Here is an 18,418-nt window from a genome sequence, read left to right as displayed (position 1 = left end):
CTTATGATTATTATCTTTGCCAACATTTTTCATCTGCCATATTTAAAATATACCATTCTCTGTTCTAACCACTCTACATGTATTAACACATCTAGTAACAATCACGAGTAGATACTATAGGTATTATGTTCACATAGATGAGGAACTGACACAGAGAAGTCACTTAACTAAGGTCACAAAGCTAGTAGATGAAGGCACAAGAACTTAATTTCCATTTAGCTAAACTCCATTATTTTAAAGGAATGTTCTAGCAAACATCTGATATCTACATGTAAGTTGCTGTTCTAGGTACTATGCAGAAGATGCAAAGAATATATAGGCAGTTCCTACAAAGAGCTAATGGACTAGTTGCAAATATTGGTAACCCTCTCTATGGTGTTTAAGTTCCACTCCTTATTTTGTTCACCTACAGAGCAGGAATTTCAACTAGAAAAGATATAACAATGTTATCTTTTTCAAAAATCAGGTAAGGTAATTTTAGGCCAGAGGGAGCCAATTTACTAGTTAATTTATCAAAAGTTAGACAATGACTAGTAGCACATTCAAAATTGGAAGCAATTTTTGTAACAACTAATATTTCCAAGTCCCATGTGGCAGACATGGTGCAAAGGTCTTACTAGAGCAGAGGTACAAAACAAAGTTTTGATCCATTTGATCAAAATTGATCTTCAATTCTCCTTCAATCCCATCTCTCTTCTTCACCTCCCCCACGCTCGTATTCTAAATTCTTTAACCTTTACTGATCCTCACTCCTCCCTTTCTTCTGCCTCTGGAGTGAAACTATGCCTGGACACCACTCAGATTTACGGGGGTGGGACTGGAGATAAAGCTGAACTGCTTGAGATTCTTTATCCTTAATTAGCCTTGAAAGAAAGAAAAAAAAAACATGCTTTGGACAGATATTTGTAATTGCCCGAGCAGGAACAAAAGGTAAAAAGACAAAAGGGACACGAGTTTTAATGACTTAGGGAGAGGACTTGCAAGCTGCTTAGACTGGGACGAATTAAGACTAAATGCAGTAGGGTGGGAACTAGCGGGGAAGCGGTCATGCTCCCCAGTCTTCCCGGGGAGGAAATGCCAAAGCGACGTGCTTCAGAGAAAGCTTTGCGGTTTCTTTCATACGTATATGAAAGGGCCCTTTCTTAAAGAGTAGGGAACTGCGTCTGAAGTCTGCGGGTCCTGTCTTCCCATTGTGAGGGATCCCCTCTCTGGGAGGTCGCAGGGCCCTTTTCTGGAGAAAGACTGGCCGCCTTTCTGTTGTGTGGGAGAGACTGTTTCCCGGCGCCTGGGCCTTCCTGTGGGGTCTGCAAGGTCCCCTCCCCTCGGGAAGTGGGACCCCGGGGCAGCGCCTCGCCCTGCAAATTCCGTTCTGCCTCACCGCGCGGAACTCGCGGGGGAAGCATGTACCAGACCAGCGCCCTCTCGCGCCGCGTCACCCCTCAGCGTCTGCAGGACCCTGGCCCAGCAGCGAGCCGGGCCGGCCGCCCGCCACGAGCGTGCGTAACGTGCCCCCGCAGAGTGACGCACGGGCCGCGCCGGGGCGGATGCGCGGGATGCGTGTCGGGAGGAGCGCGCAGGGGGCGGAGTGCGGGCGGAAGTCGGCGTCTGCTGAAAGGAGAAAGGAAAGGGAGACGCGGCTGGGTGCGGCGAGGTGAGGCTGGGAACCGGCGGGAGGGCGCCTCCTCCTCCCCCGCCCTTTCTGCTGAGGATGGAAGTGACGAAAGCAGCCGAGGAGGTCACTTCCTGCTGGGGTGGATGAGGAGGAGCCGGAGACGCCGCGGAGGAGACCGGACTGAAGACGGACCGTGCCGGGAAGAGGTGAGTCCTGGCCTCGCCTCGGCCGCCGGGCCGTCTGGGTCGGATCCGGGATCCCGGCGGGGATGGCGTCCCTGGGATCGGGGCCGGCCGCCGGGCCGCGTACCCACCCAGCTGGGCCTCACCCAGTACGGGGGGCGGGGGAGGGTGGGAGCCCGTGTCTGTCTGAGGGGCGACAGGGACCCAGGTCAGCGTTCATGCGGTGGCCCCGCGCAGCCCTGAGGCCACGGTTAAGGGAGGTCCAGCCCAGGAGGTGAATGGCAAGGAGGTTCTGGGGGCTGTGGAAGCCAGGACCCGGAGCTGCTGCGGGAAATCCGCAGCGCCAGACTGTGCATGCCGCGGTCGCGATCAGAGGAAGGGCAGGGGTCCTGTGGTTTGCAGAGTTGAGACCAGTGGCCCTGCTTGGATGAAGTGTCCTTGCAGTGAATGTGCGAAAGGCGTGCAGAGGCGCCTCAGGGCTCCTGGGAAAGGGACTTTTATGGGGAAAATTGGAGAGCTGGAGTGTCAAGAGAGGGCTTCCTTGTCAGGTCATCGTTGCAACGGGATTTGAACCCCAGAGTCGTGATGGTTGGAGGGAGTTCTGTGACAGGGTAAAAGGCCTCACGATCCGACAGCGCATCCTAGGAGTTAAGAGTCCAGGGAAGCTTCCTGGAGCAGTGGGGAAATTCGTGTTTTTCCTCCCTCATTGTCACTAAGATGGAAGAGGAAGCTCCTGCCTCAGCCCTGGTGCCTTGTTATTGTATATCTCGTGTGTGTGTGTGTGTGTGTGTGTGTGTGTGTGTTTTCCTTGTCTGTTTGTCTTCTCCTTCCTTTGGGGTGTTTATCTTGTCCTCGGCCGCTAGTAGTTTTGTAGACTGACACTTGCTGGTCTCCTTAATGTGTTTGGTGAGAAAAAATATTCAAAAGATCTAGAGGAATCCTAGGTTAGGTGAGATTTCCAAGATAAGGAATTTGTCCCTACCCGGGGGCCACTTAGGCACCTGCATTCTCTCCAGATTCCTGCTAATGTGGATGCTAAGGGCCTGTCATCCGCCGTGGGGAACAGCAAGGGTAGATCTGCCCTCTCTTGCCTCCATGTCCCTCTGGCAGTTTCACCCCTCCCTCCTTTTTGCTAAGTGATTGACACAAGCTGCTTGCTGGGAGGAACAGGAAATTTATTGAGGAACTGTAAATCTGGATGGAACGAATTCAAATCGCAGCAAGACTCCCTCCACTCACAGGCCAGAAGGGCTTCAGAAATGCCTGCTTTTCACCCCTTCCTGTTAAATGGAGAAAATGTATAATTTTTCTCAAAGACTTTTTGGGAGTTTGTGTGTGTTTTTTGTATGGAGTAACTGTACATATGATGTGTTTACTTCCTGTATCCCAGGGTATTTTTCAAGGAGGAGGGAGCAGTTTCTGGCTGGGAAGAATCTTCCTTCTCCCATCTCACATAATTCAGCAAAATAAATCAAAATCAGATGTTCATTCTTGAGTGGGAATCAGATGGATTTGGGTTTTTTTCACCCTTTAAACTGGTACATCTGGGTGAACTCAGGCTTGTGTATCTTGGCATGTGGGCTTGTCTAGTAATAGAAGACAAACTGTTTGACTTGTTTTGGCTGTGTTTTTGGACCCATTTCACTGTACCCTCCTTTTTTATTTTTATTTTTGTACATTTGAAGGGTTGGTCAGGAGGAGGAAAGCAAATATTAAAGACAGTGTTTACACTTTGTGGTTTAAAGTCAGGTGAGAGATAATTACGGCTTTTGAAGCTGATGACCTGAGGCCCATCATTTGATAATTTGGGGAGTAGCAGTTTGGAGGTGACATGTTTGAAAGAAAGAGAGTTGCATAAGGAAAGAAGAACAGTGGAAAGGAAGTTTGGGGAAAGACTGCCAGAAAACTTTGACAGGATACTAAATAAAATAGCATCTTAGAGTAATTGTGTGGCTTGTGTCTCTCAGCAGGAGGGTGAAAATGAAAGCCGGCTGTAGCATCGTGGAAAAGCCAGAAGGAGGTGGAGGTGAGCAGAAGTTAATCATCTCTGATGTACCTGGAAGGTCCCTCAGTGGTTCCTGTTCTCTCAACTTGAGCTATGTTCACAAATGTCAGACCATGACTGACAGCCTCTTGGCTAGGTGGATACTGGCAGGACGGTTGTAGGCTTGTTTCCTATGGATGTATATTTAACATGTCTGGTCACCACACCCATATCCCAAGCTTTAGAGTCTCTTTGCTGTTAGAGACACAGTTCCAACCTTAGGGAAAAGGAATTTTCAGCTGTATTTTCCTGAAACATTAGTTTATCTTTCCTGTTTGTTCCCTTTAGCACTTTCATGTCCTCATAGAAAGTAGGTGTGAGATTTAGTAATGTATGAAATGGTAAGATTAGGACATCTGGTTGCTGCTGCCCAACTCTTATCAGATTTAATGATTGCCACAAGGATAGGTGACTTCTCTGTGCTTTCCTCTCCCCATTGTGGTTAGGCCCAGCTGACTGAGAGTACTTACAGCATGTTTGCAAAGCACTCTAGATTCAGAGCAGTGGAATGTGCAGTTGGGGTTGCTGGTATGTATGTACCTAGCTCTTAACTAGCTTAATCTTGACCTTCTCACATGAAAGGGTATCAGTTTCCTGATTGGGCCTACAAAACAGAGTCGTCCCCAGGCTCCCGGCAGATCCAGCTGTGGCACTTCATCCTGGAGCTGCTGCAGAAGGAAGAGTTCCGCCATGTCATCGCCTGGCAGCAGGGAGAGTACGGGGAATTTGTCATCAAGGATCCAGATGAGGTGGCCCGCCTCTGGGGCCGCAGGAAATGTAAACCACAGATGAATTATGACAAGCTGAGCCGGGCCCTCAGGTAAGGGAAAGGATTCTCAAATCTGTGTTAACAGATTGGAAGGAGACTAAGCTGTTTAGTGAATGCTAGATAAAAGGGTATCAGGTAATAAAAGACTACACTATCTTAGTGAATAATGTGTCACTTTAAAGTGGGAGTAGAAGAGCTGTTGAATGTGAGTAGCATAGGCACAGGAGGAGAAAAGGCGTATCTTTGGTTATATGTAGGAGGGAATTCCAATGTGGCTGGCACTGGATCCTGACAGACAGCCGATTCTGCTCTGTAGTGGGCGAGAGTATATGGTGAAACATGGATTGGAGCTCATTTATAATCCAAAGGATTAGTTTAGACTTCTCTATTAGAATCTGTCAGAATTTCTTTCTTTGGGCTCCCCTGGAAGAAACTTAGAAAAGGATGAAGCAAGTTACAGGAGGAAGATTCAATGATACTGACCTATCTATTCAGGAACTATGTCTGTGAGCTCAAGTTGTCCATAGCCTGCTGCAACATGTCTAAAGATTGATCACTCTAAGTTTTCTGTGGTTCTTTTTTCCCCTTGTCAGTCTTAAATTTCATAGCCCGTTAGCCCTCAAGGGGCTAGAAGGCAGTTTATGACCTCTGCTACTGCATAGATGTAAGACTAAAGGTTCCAGATAATTGAAGTTCTCCTGACCTGAAATGTAAAATCTGTGCAGTGGCTTTGCTGTATTCTTTCACATCCCTTTGAGTCTTTGAAGGTGAAGCAGGCCACACTAGCTGCTGTTTTCCAGATCAGGGCATGCCATTGTTTGACCTGCCACCATAAAACAGTTCTACATTCCTTTGTCTATCTTTTGAGCTTAGGCCTCCAGACTAACCACATCAGGTCCGCTTAGTGACTTGTCTGCCCCCACCTGGACAAGACCAAAAAGAGAAACTAAGCAGTTAGTGACATGCAGTGCAACCGGAAGGAAATGGACTATAGAATTGAAATTATAGAGAGATGGAGAAGAAAATGTTTGGGGCTAGGATAGGTGTTCACAATCTTAAAGTGAAGTTGTCTTTGTAAACCTCTCGGCAAAAACTGGAGCTGAGTTGAAAATTGAGTAAGAAAATTAAGCTCTTAGGTCTCCTAGATCTACCTGGAGGGCCAGGCTGCAAAAGATTGGTAGTGATTTTTGTAATACTTAGAGCAAGAATTGTTGGTCTCGGTGGCTACCTAAATGTATTGAAAGCTGTCAGTAGCTACAAGACAAATTGACATGCATTCCTGTTTTTACAGATACTATTACAACAAGAGGATCCTTCATAAAACAAAAGGGAAAAGATTTACCTATAAATTTAACTTCAACAAACTGGTGATGCCCAACTACCCGTTCATCAACATTCGGTCAAGTGGTAAGATACAAACTCTCTTGGTAGGGAATGAATTTCAAATTGAAAAGAATTTTTAAAACTCCAAATCTAAGACATAGCATGTTTAGGAAGATTTTAGAAACACTAAAATAATGTGATCCTTTGGATTACCTCAGTGTTCTCGCTCAAGTCGTCTCACTCATAAAGAGAGTTATAGGCTGTGCAGTATCAAGATAGATTTCTTTGGTTTATTTAGTTGGTTCCCTTTTCTGCATATTGTTTGTGATCTCCTAGATACTATTACACTGTCTTGTTTGGGAATGATGTTTCATAGGTTTGTGATGATCTTTAAGTTCAGGACTCAGTTTTAACACCCAGCCCAATGGTTCTTTCATAGATGGGAACCTGTTTCTACAAACACTTCCGATTTTCTGTGAAACTAGCAAGCTCTCCCTTATCAAGTGAATATCATCAAAACCACAGCATCCTTGATCAGAGAAGGGGGAGGTTCACATGTTTGCAGTGAAAAGCAGTGTCTTTGATCTGCACCAGCAAATCCTCAGAGAACAAGATTCTGGGGTTACTTGACCTTCTCTCCTGTTAAGTGCACTAGGGCTTCCCCTCCTGACTTTCCTGGTTATAGCTTTCCATCACAGCTCCCCACATTCTCTCTTGATGTTGAAAGCAGTCTCTCAAAAGACTTTGTTGTTGTGTGGTTTTTTGTTTGTGATTTTTTTTCCGTATGCAAATCATACTCCTGCCCAAGAAAATACAGTAGTTCCCCTTTATCTGAGCAGTATATGTTCTAAGACCCCTAGTAGATTCTCAAACCACAGATAGTACCAAACTCCATTCTTATATATGATTTTTCTTCCCTTAACCCCGCTCGTATGTATCTGTGATAAAGTTGAATTTATAAATTAGGCACAGTAAGAGATTAATGACAATAATAAAATAGAAAAATTATAACAATATGCTGTAATAAAATTATGTGAATGTGGTCTTTCTCAAAATATCTTTGTGTACTGTACAGACCTGTTTTCAGACCTCTGTGGGTAACTAAAACAGTGGAAAGCAAAACCTCAGATAAGAAAGGACTACTGTAGATTGTATTTAATTGTTTTCTGACCAGTCCGTCAGTAAGTACTCTGTCATTGTGGCCTTGTATGCTGAGGCAAAGAATGCTGATCATGCAGTAATACAACTTCTCAGAAAAGCTGGAAGAAACCTGAAAAATTAGTGGGGGTGTGGCTGAGAGAACATAATGTTGAGATCCATTGCAGATATGTAATTACTACACAACAAGTTAGGGCAGTTTTAGCTTGACTCTGCTATCATTACAGTTTCATCTCTCCTTCTGTAACCACTCCCTCCTGTCCCTGGGGCATGCATTTAAAAAAAAAAAAAAAAAAGGGGGGGTATTGGAATGCATCTCTCTAATTACAACCTGTTTTCTTTCCTTGTGCCTGAGGGAGAGGCGTTAGGAAATCAGACCTGTTCTAGCCACTCAAATCTTGCTTCCTCTATTTCTCACTCTTGCCCCTTCCTTGTATGCCTAGAGGAATTGGGAATCTAGATGTATATACCAACAATTTTAAAGAATTTGTTGGTTTTTATATCCCTTCACCCCGCTCCCAAAAAAGTGTTTCATTCATCTTGTTCTTCTGTCTTTTACCCTTTTTATCTATTGAAAATCCAGAACTTCAGCCACTTGGATAACCTGGAATGGGGCATTCATCAGCCCTAGGAAGTAATGTGGTTTTCCAGGGTAAGGAAACCTGGATCCTCACTCTGGGAAGAATCCGATCTAGAAACTTAACAGTAGTGGCCCAGCACACCTGTTCTGCCTGAAGGCAATTGAACCAACTTTGATCTTTAACCCCAGCTCAAGATCCTAATCAAAAAGCCACAAGGGGCCGGGCCAGGTGGCTCACTCCTATAGTCCCAACACTCTGGGAGGCCAAGGCCAGTGGATCACTTGAGGTCAGGAGTTCAAGACTAGCCGGGCCAACGTGGTGAAACCCCCATCTCTACTAAAAATACAAAAAATACAGGTGGCAGTCACCTATAGTCCCAGCTACTCAGGAGGCCAAGGCAGGAGAATCACTTGAACCCGGGAGGTAGAGGTTGCAGTGGGCTGAGGTCATGCCACTATACTCCAGCCTAGGCGACAGCGAGACTCAGTCTCAAAAAAGCCACAAGGAAAGCAAAACTGTGTCCATTTCTTTTAGTACATCTATCTCTACTACCTTGTTGCTCACATCCTAGATATAGACAACTCCAAAGAACTAGTGTCATTAGTTTATAAAGAACTTTTTGACCAGAAAGGCCAAATGTTGTTTAAGGTTAACTTTATGATAACAAAGGAATATAACATTTATTGAACATCTACTTTATGGAGGTACTTTTGCTTAGTAGTTTTGTGAATTATCTCATTAAACTCTTAAGCCCAGTAAGGTGAATGTCTTGATATCCACATTTTACAAACGATAAAATTAGGAAAACAACAGCAAAGTTAAAGACTGATCAGGGTAGGTTGAATAGTTATCTATTGAACAGTTTCTCGGGAAACAATTCCTGAGAGATTGAGCTATTGAAATCTAGCTCTTATTTAATAGATCATATATTCCTCCTCTAGATTGTGATTCATTTGTTCAACAGATAATGGGAGTTCTTTACCTCAAGGAACTTAGAATTTAGCAGGAGAGATAAGATATGCCGGGTTTAATGCAATGTGAAATGTGATAAGTACTCTAAATAGAGCTGTGTGGATTTAGATCCTGGAGGCCAGTGAGATCATGTCTACGAGGTGGGTTGATAACAGTTGGGGTATTCTGGTCTGTGTATTTCATCATGAAAAGCATCCTATATAATACATTATTAAAATATTTTATTATATTTGCATAAGAAACATTGGAAAGATACAGAAGATACTGTCAGGATCGGGGCAGGACAGACCAGTTAGGGATGGACTTGATACCTCTCAGTCTATGCCTCTCTACTCCCACCAACCCCAGTTTTTTTTTTTTTTATTTTGGAAAACTCCAAATCTATAGGAATATTGGAAAAAGGACAGTAAACACCCATATATCCTTTGTCTAGTTTCACTAATGGTTAATATTGTAGCCACATTTGCTTTATCTCTTTCTATTTATATATACTTTTTAAATCTTTTGAGATTAAGTTGCAGACATCATGACATTTCGTCCCTGTGTACTTCAGCTTGTATTTCCCAGGAACAAGGACATTCTCCTCCGTAACCACAATAACATTACCACACCCAGGATGTTTAACATTGATATAATGCTGTTATCTAATACATAGTCCATATTTGAATGATAGTTGTCTTTTTATGGTTTAATTTTTGTACCATGATTACCTAATAAAAAAATTATTTTAACAATGACATGCAATTTGCTATGCTTGGTACTATTCTAAGAGCTTTACAAATATTAACTCTTAATCCTCATAACAATAGGCCCTGTTCTGACCTATTTTACAGGTAAGGAAACTGAGGCACAGAGAGGTAAGCTGTCCAGAGGCACATAACTAGTAAGTGGTAGGACCAAGATTTGAACCTAGGCGAAGACCTTATGAATTCCATTTTGCCAGAGGGGGGTCAAAGATTGCAGTGTGCTACTTGTACTAAGCTACAAGGTAGAAGGTACCAGAACTGAGATTCAGAACCAGTTTTTTTCAACCGCAGTACTTGAATTTCATGGTGACTTCATGGAGGTGGTCTTATAAAGCAATGGTATTCAAACTTTCTTTTTTAGCAGCAAACTTTCTTTCTAAGCAAAACCTTAGGTTTGATATATCAACATATAAAAGTAGGGCTACTCCAGTTAATCAGAGGTAAGGGTTCCAGAATGCTACTTTCCCAGTATTGCTTCTAGTCTCATCTCCCATTATGCCACCTAAATGCATTAGGAAAATACTGCTTATTATGTCTCCTTTACAGTATACCTTAACATAGGTAAAGACTGAGATTCCTCCAGTTTATTATTATTATTATTATTATTATTATTTTAATAAAAAACTAGATTTTGGGCCAGGCATGGTGGCTCATGCCTGTAATCCCTGGACTTTGGAGTCGGAGGTGGACGGATCACGAGGTCAGGTGTTCGAGACCAGCCTGACCAATATGGTGAAACCCCCATCTCTACTAAAAATACAAAAACCGGCCAGTCACGGTGGCGCGCACCTGTAGTCCCACCTACTTGGGAGGCTGAGGCAGAAGAATTGCTTGAACCTGGGAGTTGGAGGTTGCAGTGAGCCAAGATTGCCCCACTGCACTCTAGCCTGGGTGACAGAGCAAGATTCTGCCTCAAAAAAACAAAACAACGAAAAAAAAACTAGATTGAATCAAGCATTTCTAAATTGCTTAGGAGACAGGACCTTTCCCTGCACATTGGAAAGATACAGAAGATACTGTCAGGATCGGGGCAGGACAGACTTCATTCTTCTGAGTACATAGAAGTGGCTTTTTGCTTTTGAGTAGATGTACTCTTAATTAAAAGTCAAGATCCAAAAGAATCAAAAAGGGTAGAATTGTAGCCACCATAATTGGCTAATAGAAGCACACATTTGGCCTGGGACCCTCTTGGCTCTACTCAAATCATTTGCAAGGTCATCCCTCTGTTCTTCCTAGTTTTAAGATGAAATCAGTGGCTTTTTTTTTTTTTTTTTTTCAATCTGTGATTTTGTTTTTAATTATCTTAAGTTTTATAATCATGCATAATTTTTAAATTTGTGTATATTTCCTCTACTTAATTCCTTTTAAGTTGGCAAAAGCACCATTTCCAATCACAAATACATAGCAGTTCTACAGTATTATGTTTCTGAATGGCTGCTTAAAGACAATCCCAAATTATAACTTAGCCTGAATTAGATAGTAAAGAATTAATAAGCATCTGATTCTATAGAATACCTATAAAATGTGAGAAATGTTAAATCTTTATTTGATATTACACATAAACCCACTAAAATGCCTTTCAATAAGTAAAAGGAATCATTTTAGATACAGAGAATTCTAATTAGATTGGCTATTGTTAAGGCCAAAAATATAAAGTAGACATTGCTACCTTATATTCATCCCTTGCCTTTAAGAGGCAAATGAACATAAAACACTGGTGAATCTTGCTTGGTTCTGAGACAGTGAAGGAATTTCCCCAGTATTTAAATACATTCACATAACCAGTTATGTAAATCTAAATATAAAACCCATTCTCCAATAGGTTTTAAGATGGCATTCATCATCTTTGTGAAAAGTTGAACATTACTAATGAAGTCCAGTCATATATTTAGAAGGGGTAAACAGTGATAGAGAGCATTTACTAAATCGGAATTACTATTAAAATTCCAAAAGCCAAACATACTCATCTAACCTCAAATCAGTCTTAATTAAATCAAGACTACCCAACAAAAATAATTCTGTCAGTAGTCATTCATGATGTGGATTCTGGTTTTTGAGATCTGTTAAATTATGGTACACATAAAAAAGTCATGAGGCTTCTGTTTTGTAATAAATAATGGCAGTGTCCCGTTATTACCCATTAGTAGCTTTTTTGAGATAAGCTATCAAGTCTACCCTTTTCTGCCTCTTCTTAATGTTGGCAAAGATCATTTTTGTTGCAGGGATGTACTTTTTGGCATTCTCCAAATACTCCATCAGTGTTCTTATTGGCATCTGTGTAAGAGAATCCAGTGGCCTGGCCTGTCTTCCACCCAAAGAGACACGGAGATTAGGCCCAGTCTCGTGCTTGCCTCTGTTTTCCACAGTGTGACATTGGGCACGCTTCTGAACACAAATCTTCTTGCCTTTCTCAACATCACCCGTATTTAATTCTCTCTTTCATCACTGACACTATGAAGGTTCCTGCTAGGAAGCCAGACATCCTGCCCTTTCAGTCAGATGCTTAAAAAAAAAAAAGCCTGCAGAACAGTTTTCTGTGGAACATTAGTTTGGGAAATGAGGCTCTGTCATAGTGTTATTCAGTCACATGTACCTAGAAAGCTACAGTCTTACAAATACCAGCAGACTCCAGAGTATGCTAGACCAAGAGGAGAAGGCACCAGCTGATGGGAAGCAATTCCTAACCATTACCATATCTGTGTGCCTTTTTTGTTTCCACTTCTAGATCACTATATTTTGCTTAAAATTTTGGGGTTTTTTTCTATTTTTTTCTTCTCCCTTTTTCCTTCTTCCTTATTCATCTTTGCCTCAGAACCCTGCTGATATTGTTTTAGAAGCTGCTGACACTTCCCAGGAACCCACAGGTTCCTGAGGCCTCAGATGACATACCTTTTTCATGTCTCATCAGGAGGACCACTGAGGGAAGTTGAGAACCATGAGCCACTAAAGTTGACATGGGCTGGGCACAGTGGCTCACACCTGTAATCCCAGCACTTTGGGAGGCTGAAGCGAGTGGATCATTTGAGGCCAGGAGTTTGAGATCAGCCTGGCCAACATGGTGAAACCCGGTCTTTACTAAAAACAACAATAATTAGCTGGGCATGGTGGCCCATGCCTGTAATCCCAGCTGCTCCAGAGGCTGAGGCACAAGAATCACTTGAACCCAGGAGGTGGAGGTTGCATTGAGCCAAGATGGTGCCAGTGCACTCCAACCTGGGCAACAGAGTGAAATCCTGTCTCAAAAAAAAGAGAAGAAAAAAAAATTAGACATAAATAGCACAGTGTATGTTATCACTTAGAGCTTTACATTTTAGTAAGCAGACTTGGAAGAAGGAATAGTAGGTCCTGGATTTTCTCCCAGCCTCTTTAATGTTTAAAAGCAGGTTGCAAATGGAGATCATTCAGTAGAATTTGTTAGAGGAATGTAGATTCGGAGAGACTGAAAAATATTTGAATCTCTGTGAAGTAGTGATTGTATATCAGGAATGATAAAACACTTGGCAATAAGAACTTACCTTAACAAATGTTTAGCCTTTTTAAAAATTAAGCTGTTTTTACTAAAATATGGTCTGTGTATGTCAGGTACAGGGTCTTTGAGTTTTTAAGGCATTACTTTACATGCATGTCATTTCCAGTTTTGTTTGGTTTGCTTGCTTTTTATATGTGGCCAAGCGGTGTATCCAGGAATGGGGCCTTGGCCCAAGCAGAGCTTCTTTGAAGGTACAGTCAGCGAGAGCAGCTCTGTCCCCTCCCCACATCCCATCTTGAAATATATCTTTATTCCAACAAGGAAAAATGTGATAGCATGTGAGTAGTCTAGGCAGTGAGTAAACATCAGAAGTCCTCTTGTAGCGAGTATCTATATGTTGTTATTATTTTCTATCTTAAATGTTCTTGAATGTTTATATTTCAGTAAACCTCTACCTCGTCACACACACACACGAATATATATATATGGCCAAAATTACGGAAATAAGAAAAGACTATTTGCAGAGCTAAAAGTTGAAACAGGTAATATATACACAATATTTAGAGTTGCAGAGAAGGCTGTTGTACCCATTCATTCCTTCCACTTAATATTTATTGTGTGCTTCTTAATTGTTAAGTCCCGAACTGCGAGGTGTACAGTTGTGAACAATAGGAAGTCCCTGCCATGTGGAATTTAGGTTTTAGAATATGGATAAGCAATTACAATGTTTTTGACAGTAAGGAGTACTGTGAAGACAGTAAAGAGCCTAGAAAAGGATGACAAATTGAGTAGAAGCAGCTGAACAGTAGTTACTAGGAAGCTGGAGAACTATGGGATTCAGTCCAGTTGGAATGATTGTTTCCTATTACTACTAAATATTTTGCACTTAGTTAGCGTAAGTGATGATAATGAATGAGCAGTCCTCTGATGGAGGCTTTTGTATTTTCCACCATCACAGGTGTGGTTCCTCAGAGTGCGCCACCAGTGCCAACAGCCTCTTCCCGGTTCCATTTCCCACCTCTGGACACCCATTCTCCAACCAGTGATGTGCAGCCGGGACGGTTCTCTGCTAGCTCCCTAACTGCTTCTGGCCAGGAGTCCAGTAATGGTACTGATAGAAAGGCTGAGCTTTCCGAGCTGGAGGATGGCTCAGCTGCTGACTGGCGCCGGGCTGTGGATCCCATGTCCTCCAGGAATGCCATTGGCGGAGGAGGGATTGGCCATCAGAAACGCAAGCCTGACATAATGCTTCCTCTGTTTGCTAGGCCAGGGATGTACCCTGACCCCCACAGTCCCTTCGCTGTCTCTCCAATCCCTGGCCGCGGAGGTGTCCTTAATGTCCCCATTTCACCAGCCCTCTCCCTGACTCCCACCATCTTCTCCTATAGCCCATCACCAGGCCTGAGTCCTTTCACCAGCAGCAGCTGCTTCTCCTTCAACCCTGAGGAAATGAAACACTACCTTCATTCTCAAGCTTGTTCTGTGTTCAACTACCATCTGAGTCCTCGGACTTTTCCCCGTTACCCGGGGCTCATGGTTCCACCACTGCAGTGCCAGATGCATCCTGAGGAGTCAACTCAGTTCTCCATCAAGCTGCAGCCCCCACCAGTTGGGCGGAAGAACCGGGAGAGGGTTGAGAGCAGCGAGGAGTCAGCACCAGTCACCGCACCCACCATGGCTTCTATTCCCCCAAGAATCAAGGTGGAACCTGCCTCTGAAAAGGATCCTGAGAGCCTCAGGCAGTCAGCACGAGGGAAGGAGGAGCACACTCAAGAAGAGGGCACTGTGCCAAGCAGGACCGTTGAGGAAGAAAAAGGCACCATCTTTGCCCGTCCTGCACCACCCATCTGGCCCTCTGTGCCCATTAGCACCCCAAGTGAAGAACCTCTGGAGGTGACTGAAGATGGTGAGGACAGGCCTGGCAAAGAGCCCAGTGCACCTGAGAAGAAAGAAGATGCCCTGATGCCCCCCAAGCTTCGGTTGAAGCGGCGCTGGAATGATGACCCTGAAGCCCGAGAGCTGAGCAAGAGTGGCAAGTTCCTCTGGAATGGGTCAGGACCCCAGGGCTTGGCAACAGCAGCAGCTGATGCTTAGAACTGGAAGTGGATTAGGAGCTGTTTATACTATAATCAAATACATACATGTATTTATGTAGCAAGAGTTCAGGGTAGGGGGGAGGGAGTTAAACTGGTTTGATCATTCTGGGGGCATAGACTTGTATTTTTATGTTTTGGGGATGGGATGGGGTTATCTTCTGTTGTAAATTAGGTGGGATATGAACACACTTATTTTCCTGGTGAGTAGGACACAGGGAGGGTACTGAACTCAAAGGAGAAGGAGCCTCTATTTCCTGTTGAGGCTTACACTTTCTGACAAGGAAACTCCCAAAAGGCCAAGATACTTTTTGGTCCCATGATAGTTCAGGTTCCAGACTTCTTTCTTTTCTATTGTATTTATATGTGGAAAGCCATTGATGAATTTATTTTGCTCCAAGAGATATACATAAAAGGGAAAAGGGCATGGTTGGGAGGTTGGGCAGTAAGACACCATTAATACTAAGTATTTTGCCTGAAATGCTTCTTTATATTATTTCAGGGGAGGAATAAGATAATCTCAGACTTACTGGGGTGGGGCTTGGGGAATGTTCAGATGTTACTCTTTTTCTTCTTCCCTTTTTTGTTTTTTTGGATTGGTGGTGTTTGGCTTTTTTTTCTTTTCCTTTTTAAAGAAAATGTTTTCAGGAAACATGAACAAACGTACTGCCAGTTATAGTGGGACTGGGAAGGCACAGGAGCTGGCAGCCTCTCAGCTGCATAGTTGAGACAGCAAGCCCTGCTGTGAGCTTCTCAGACTTTTCACCTACTTCACCTATTAAGAAGCCATGAGGAGTTGTAAACTCTTGTTCAGGGAAGAAAAGAGGGCAGGAGGAAGTAACCCAATGCCTTTAAAAACAAAACAAATGAAAAAAAGTATTCATTTTTCGTTTTCTATTGTGGGTTTGGGGAGCCAAACCAAAGTGTGACTGTGAGCAGATTCACTGAGAGGCGTGACAACATTATTGAAGAGGTCTTTCCATTATGTCTGGTTCTCTTATTTTCTTAAGTCAAGCCTTAACTATGAACATACTTTAAGATGATACGGGTCTGTCACCATAAACCTGTAAAGGGCATGGACAGCTTTTCAGATAATCCAGGAATGTTGAGACATGGCTAAGTTTCTAGCTGATATTTAGTCATTCCCTCTTGATATTGTTGGGATGGGTAGCCAAAAGGCAGGCTTGTGGGAGTTAAGAGCCGATGATACCTGGAAACATGGAAGGTAGCTGGGGGTACAAGTGGAAGTTTGTTGAGACTGAAGAAAGAGGTGGAAAGAAGACACAGAAGGCAACCAGATGCCAAACAGCCTGGCATGAATGAAAGAGTTGGCGTCTGTCCTGTTGTGGTGTTCCCATTCTTGCCATACCCATTTGCCCAGATCGTTCTGATTCTCATGTTCAATTGACTATCCCACATGAGACTCCAGTTTGTAGGCAGTGAGGAATTGTTTCTTCCCAGGAAATTCCCTTCCAGCAACTTCAGAGGAATGGGAAAGTATTCATCTTACGTGAAGCAAAGGAGCCTGGACTAGGGGCAGAGAGAAAGAAGCAGCAGCCCACCTTCTATGTGTGTGCACATGTGCCTATGTTGTGTACATCAGTACCTGACTGTGGCTCAGATCTGCGTAGCAGCAGGGAGAGAAGAAATCACTCCATATCTGATGAGAGGAAGGGTGGCACAGGGATGGTGTCTGCAATTAGAGACATTCCTGACTCCACCTTAGCCTAAGCAAACTTTATATACTGAGTAACATTTGAGGGTTGTCTTTTAATGGTGGGGGGTGTTTTTTCCTTTTTAGACTACATTGCTTAGACAAGAGAGGGAGGGACTCAGAAAAGGTTAACGTGGTGAGGGAGACAGTAGATGGCCTGGGATGACTTGAGTCCATCATACTACTGTTTGGCAGGTGTCCTCCCCCTTGTTTGATTCAAATTCCATGGAGTGACCTGCCTTTCCCCAGGAACGGGACTGAGAGGGTGGTCCCCAGCAACTCAGGCTGCACAGGGCTCCCCGTTCAGGCTGCCTTTTCTCTGCACGTCGACTTACCTCGGAATCAGAAAGCAAGCCCAGCAGGTGAATGAGGGATGTCTGCTTGGCATTGCCCAATCTAACCAGGGAGGCTGGCTGGCCACCCACTGTCCACTAGAGGGGAGAGCCAGCAGGTGTTGGTATGAACTCAGGAATAGAAACATGAGGCCTTTTTAAATAAGAGGGAGAAGAATCCATGATGCATACCTGTAACCCCCTAGAACCCAAGTGCCAGAATTAATTCCTAGATGCTGCTTCTGTTTGAACAAAACGTCACTGCTTTTACACTTGAAAAACAACACACTCGAAAAATGTTCAACTCCATGAAAAATATTTTTTGGCTTTAAGAAATTGTTTGGTGTTTCACTGTTTCCTTTGATTGCCATTCCACCAGTAAATTGTTGGTTGATTTGCACTGCACACTGGGGTTGGGGTTGGTGGGGGAGGGTCCTCATACAGAGCCGAACTTGGGGTTGCTCAGGAAGTGGACCAGGGAATGTGGAGGTCATTGACATTGCCTGGGACAAAAGAGTGGGAGATAGTTTTTCTCCCCTCAGCCCACTCCTGGTAGCACCTGTCGCCAGCCTGGTGCAAAGCCAGGCCTTTCTCTTCTGTGAGCATCTCATCACTGTCCAGCAGCAGGTGGAAAAAGGGGGAAAACAACCAGACATATTTTTTTCTCCCCCATTTTTTCCAAATTTTGCTGTGCCAAATGTTTAAAATTTTGCAAATATAAATCTATTGAAATTTCATTAATCAAGAGCTTCTTCGTGTAAAGTTTGCTTTTTTAGCTATAGAAAAAGAAAACAGTAAGTATCTCTTAAGGGCATCCAGCCTTGCTGAGCTCACCTTTTTTACTGAAGAATGGGTAAGAGTGAAATATTTAATATAAACATTTCACCAAGTCCCTTCACGCTAATTTTGAAGCTGCATTAAACCCAACTCACTAACACAGGGAATGATTGCACCCTAGTCCTATGTGGGCCAAGAAACTTTCAGAAGCATTAAAAAAATAGTTGAAGTATATCACTTCTCACGAAGTGGATAGAGTCAGTTGGCTGTTTGTCCCTTGTTTTTTATTTATTCCATAATTAATGTTTGTGCTTTTTGTTTGGTAAACAGTAATGGAACGTACATTTTTATTTTGTTTAGAAGACAACTTTGATTCAGTCTTTCAAGAACTGTTCCATTCTTGGTTTCTTCTTAGGGGGAAAAAAGTTACCAGTTAATTTGTTTTGAGGTATTTAAGCATTCTTTGAGTTATAGAATTGTGATGCAGGGATTTGTGAATGAGACATTTACATGTGAACGGTGACTTCACTAGTTACCTGCTTAAGCAGAGTAAAGTGTGTATATGTACATAAAATGTAAGTAATCTTAACTCCATTGTGCAGTGCCTTTTAGATGTTCCGCTTTCTATAAAGTCTTCAAATTTTTG

At 43.2% G+C, this 18,418-nt stretch overlaps 1 protein-coding gene across 1 annotated transcript; it reads left to right on the top strand.

Moving 5' to 3' along the window:
• The first annotated feature begins 1,542 nt into the window (after window positions 1–1,542).
• On the top strand, window positions 1,543–15,124 carry LOC105548675 (ETS translocation variant 3). The gene is made up of 5 exons (XM_011992832.1): window positions 1,543–1,818; window positions 3,762–3,820; window positions 4,421–4,658; window positions 5,899–6,014; window positions 13,815–15,124. Exons 2-5 carry the CDS (start codon window positions 3,775–3,777, stop codon window positions 14,948–14,950), a joined length of 1,536 nt encoding a protein of 511 aa, XP_011848222.1. The 5' UTR covers window positions 1,543–1,818; window positions 3,762–3,774; the 3' UTR covers window positions 14,951–15,124.
• The last annotated feature ends 3,294 nt before the right edge of the window (window positions 15,125–18,418 follow it).

Source organism: Mandrillus leucophaeus, unplaced genomic scaffold (genome assembly GCF_000951045.1).
Source record: "Mandrillus leucophaeus isolate KB7577 unplaced genomic scaffold, Mleu.le_1.0 Scaffold418, whole genome shotgun sequence".
Classification (NCBI taxonomy): domain Eukaryota; kingdom Metazoa; phylum Chordata; class Mammalia; order Primates; family Cercopithecidae; genus Mandrillus; species Mandrillus leucophaeus.
The sequence above is the reverse complement of the archived record's forward strand: the minus strand, read 5'-3'. Positions and strand labels throughout refer to the sequence as shown.

Coding starts and splice junctions, on each gene's coding strand:
- LOC105548675 (XM_011992832.1), top strand. CDS start 3,775: ATGAAAGCCGGCTGTAGCATCGTGGAAAAGCCAGAAGGAGGTGGAG. Junction 3,821..4,420: donor AAAGCCAGAAGGAGGTGGAG/GTGAGCAGAAGT, acceptor CTCACATGAAAG/GGTATCAGTTTCCTGATTGG. Junction 4,659..5,898: donor AAGCTGAGCCGGGCCCTCAG/GTAAGGGAAAGG, acceptor CTGTTTTTACAG/ATACTATTACAACAAGAGGA.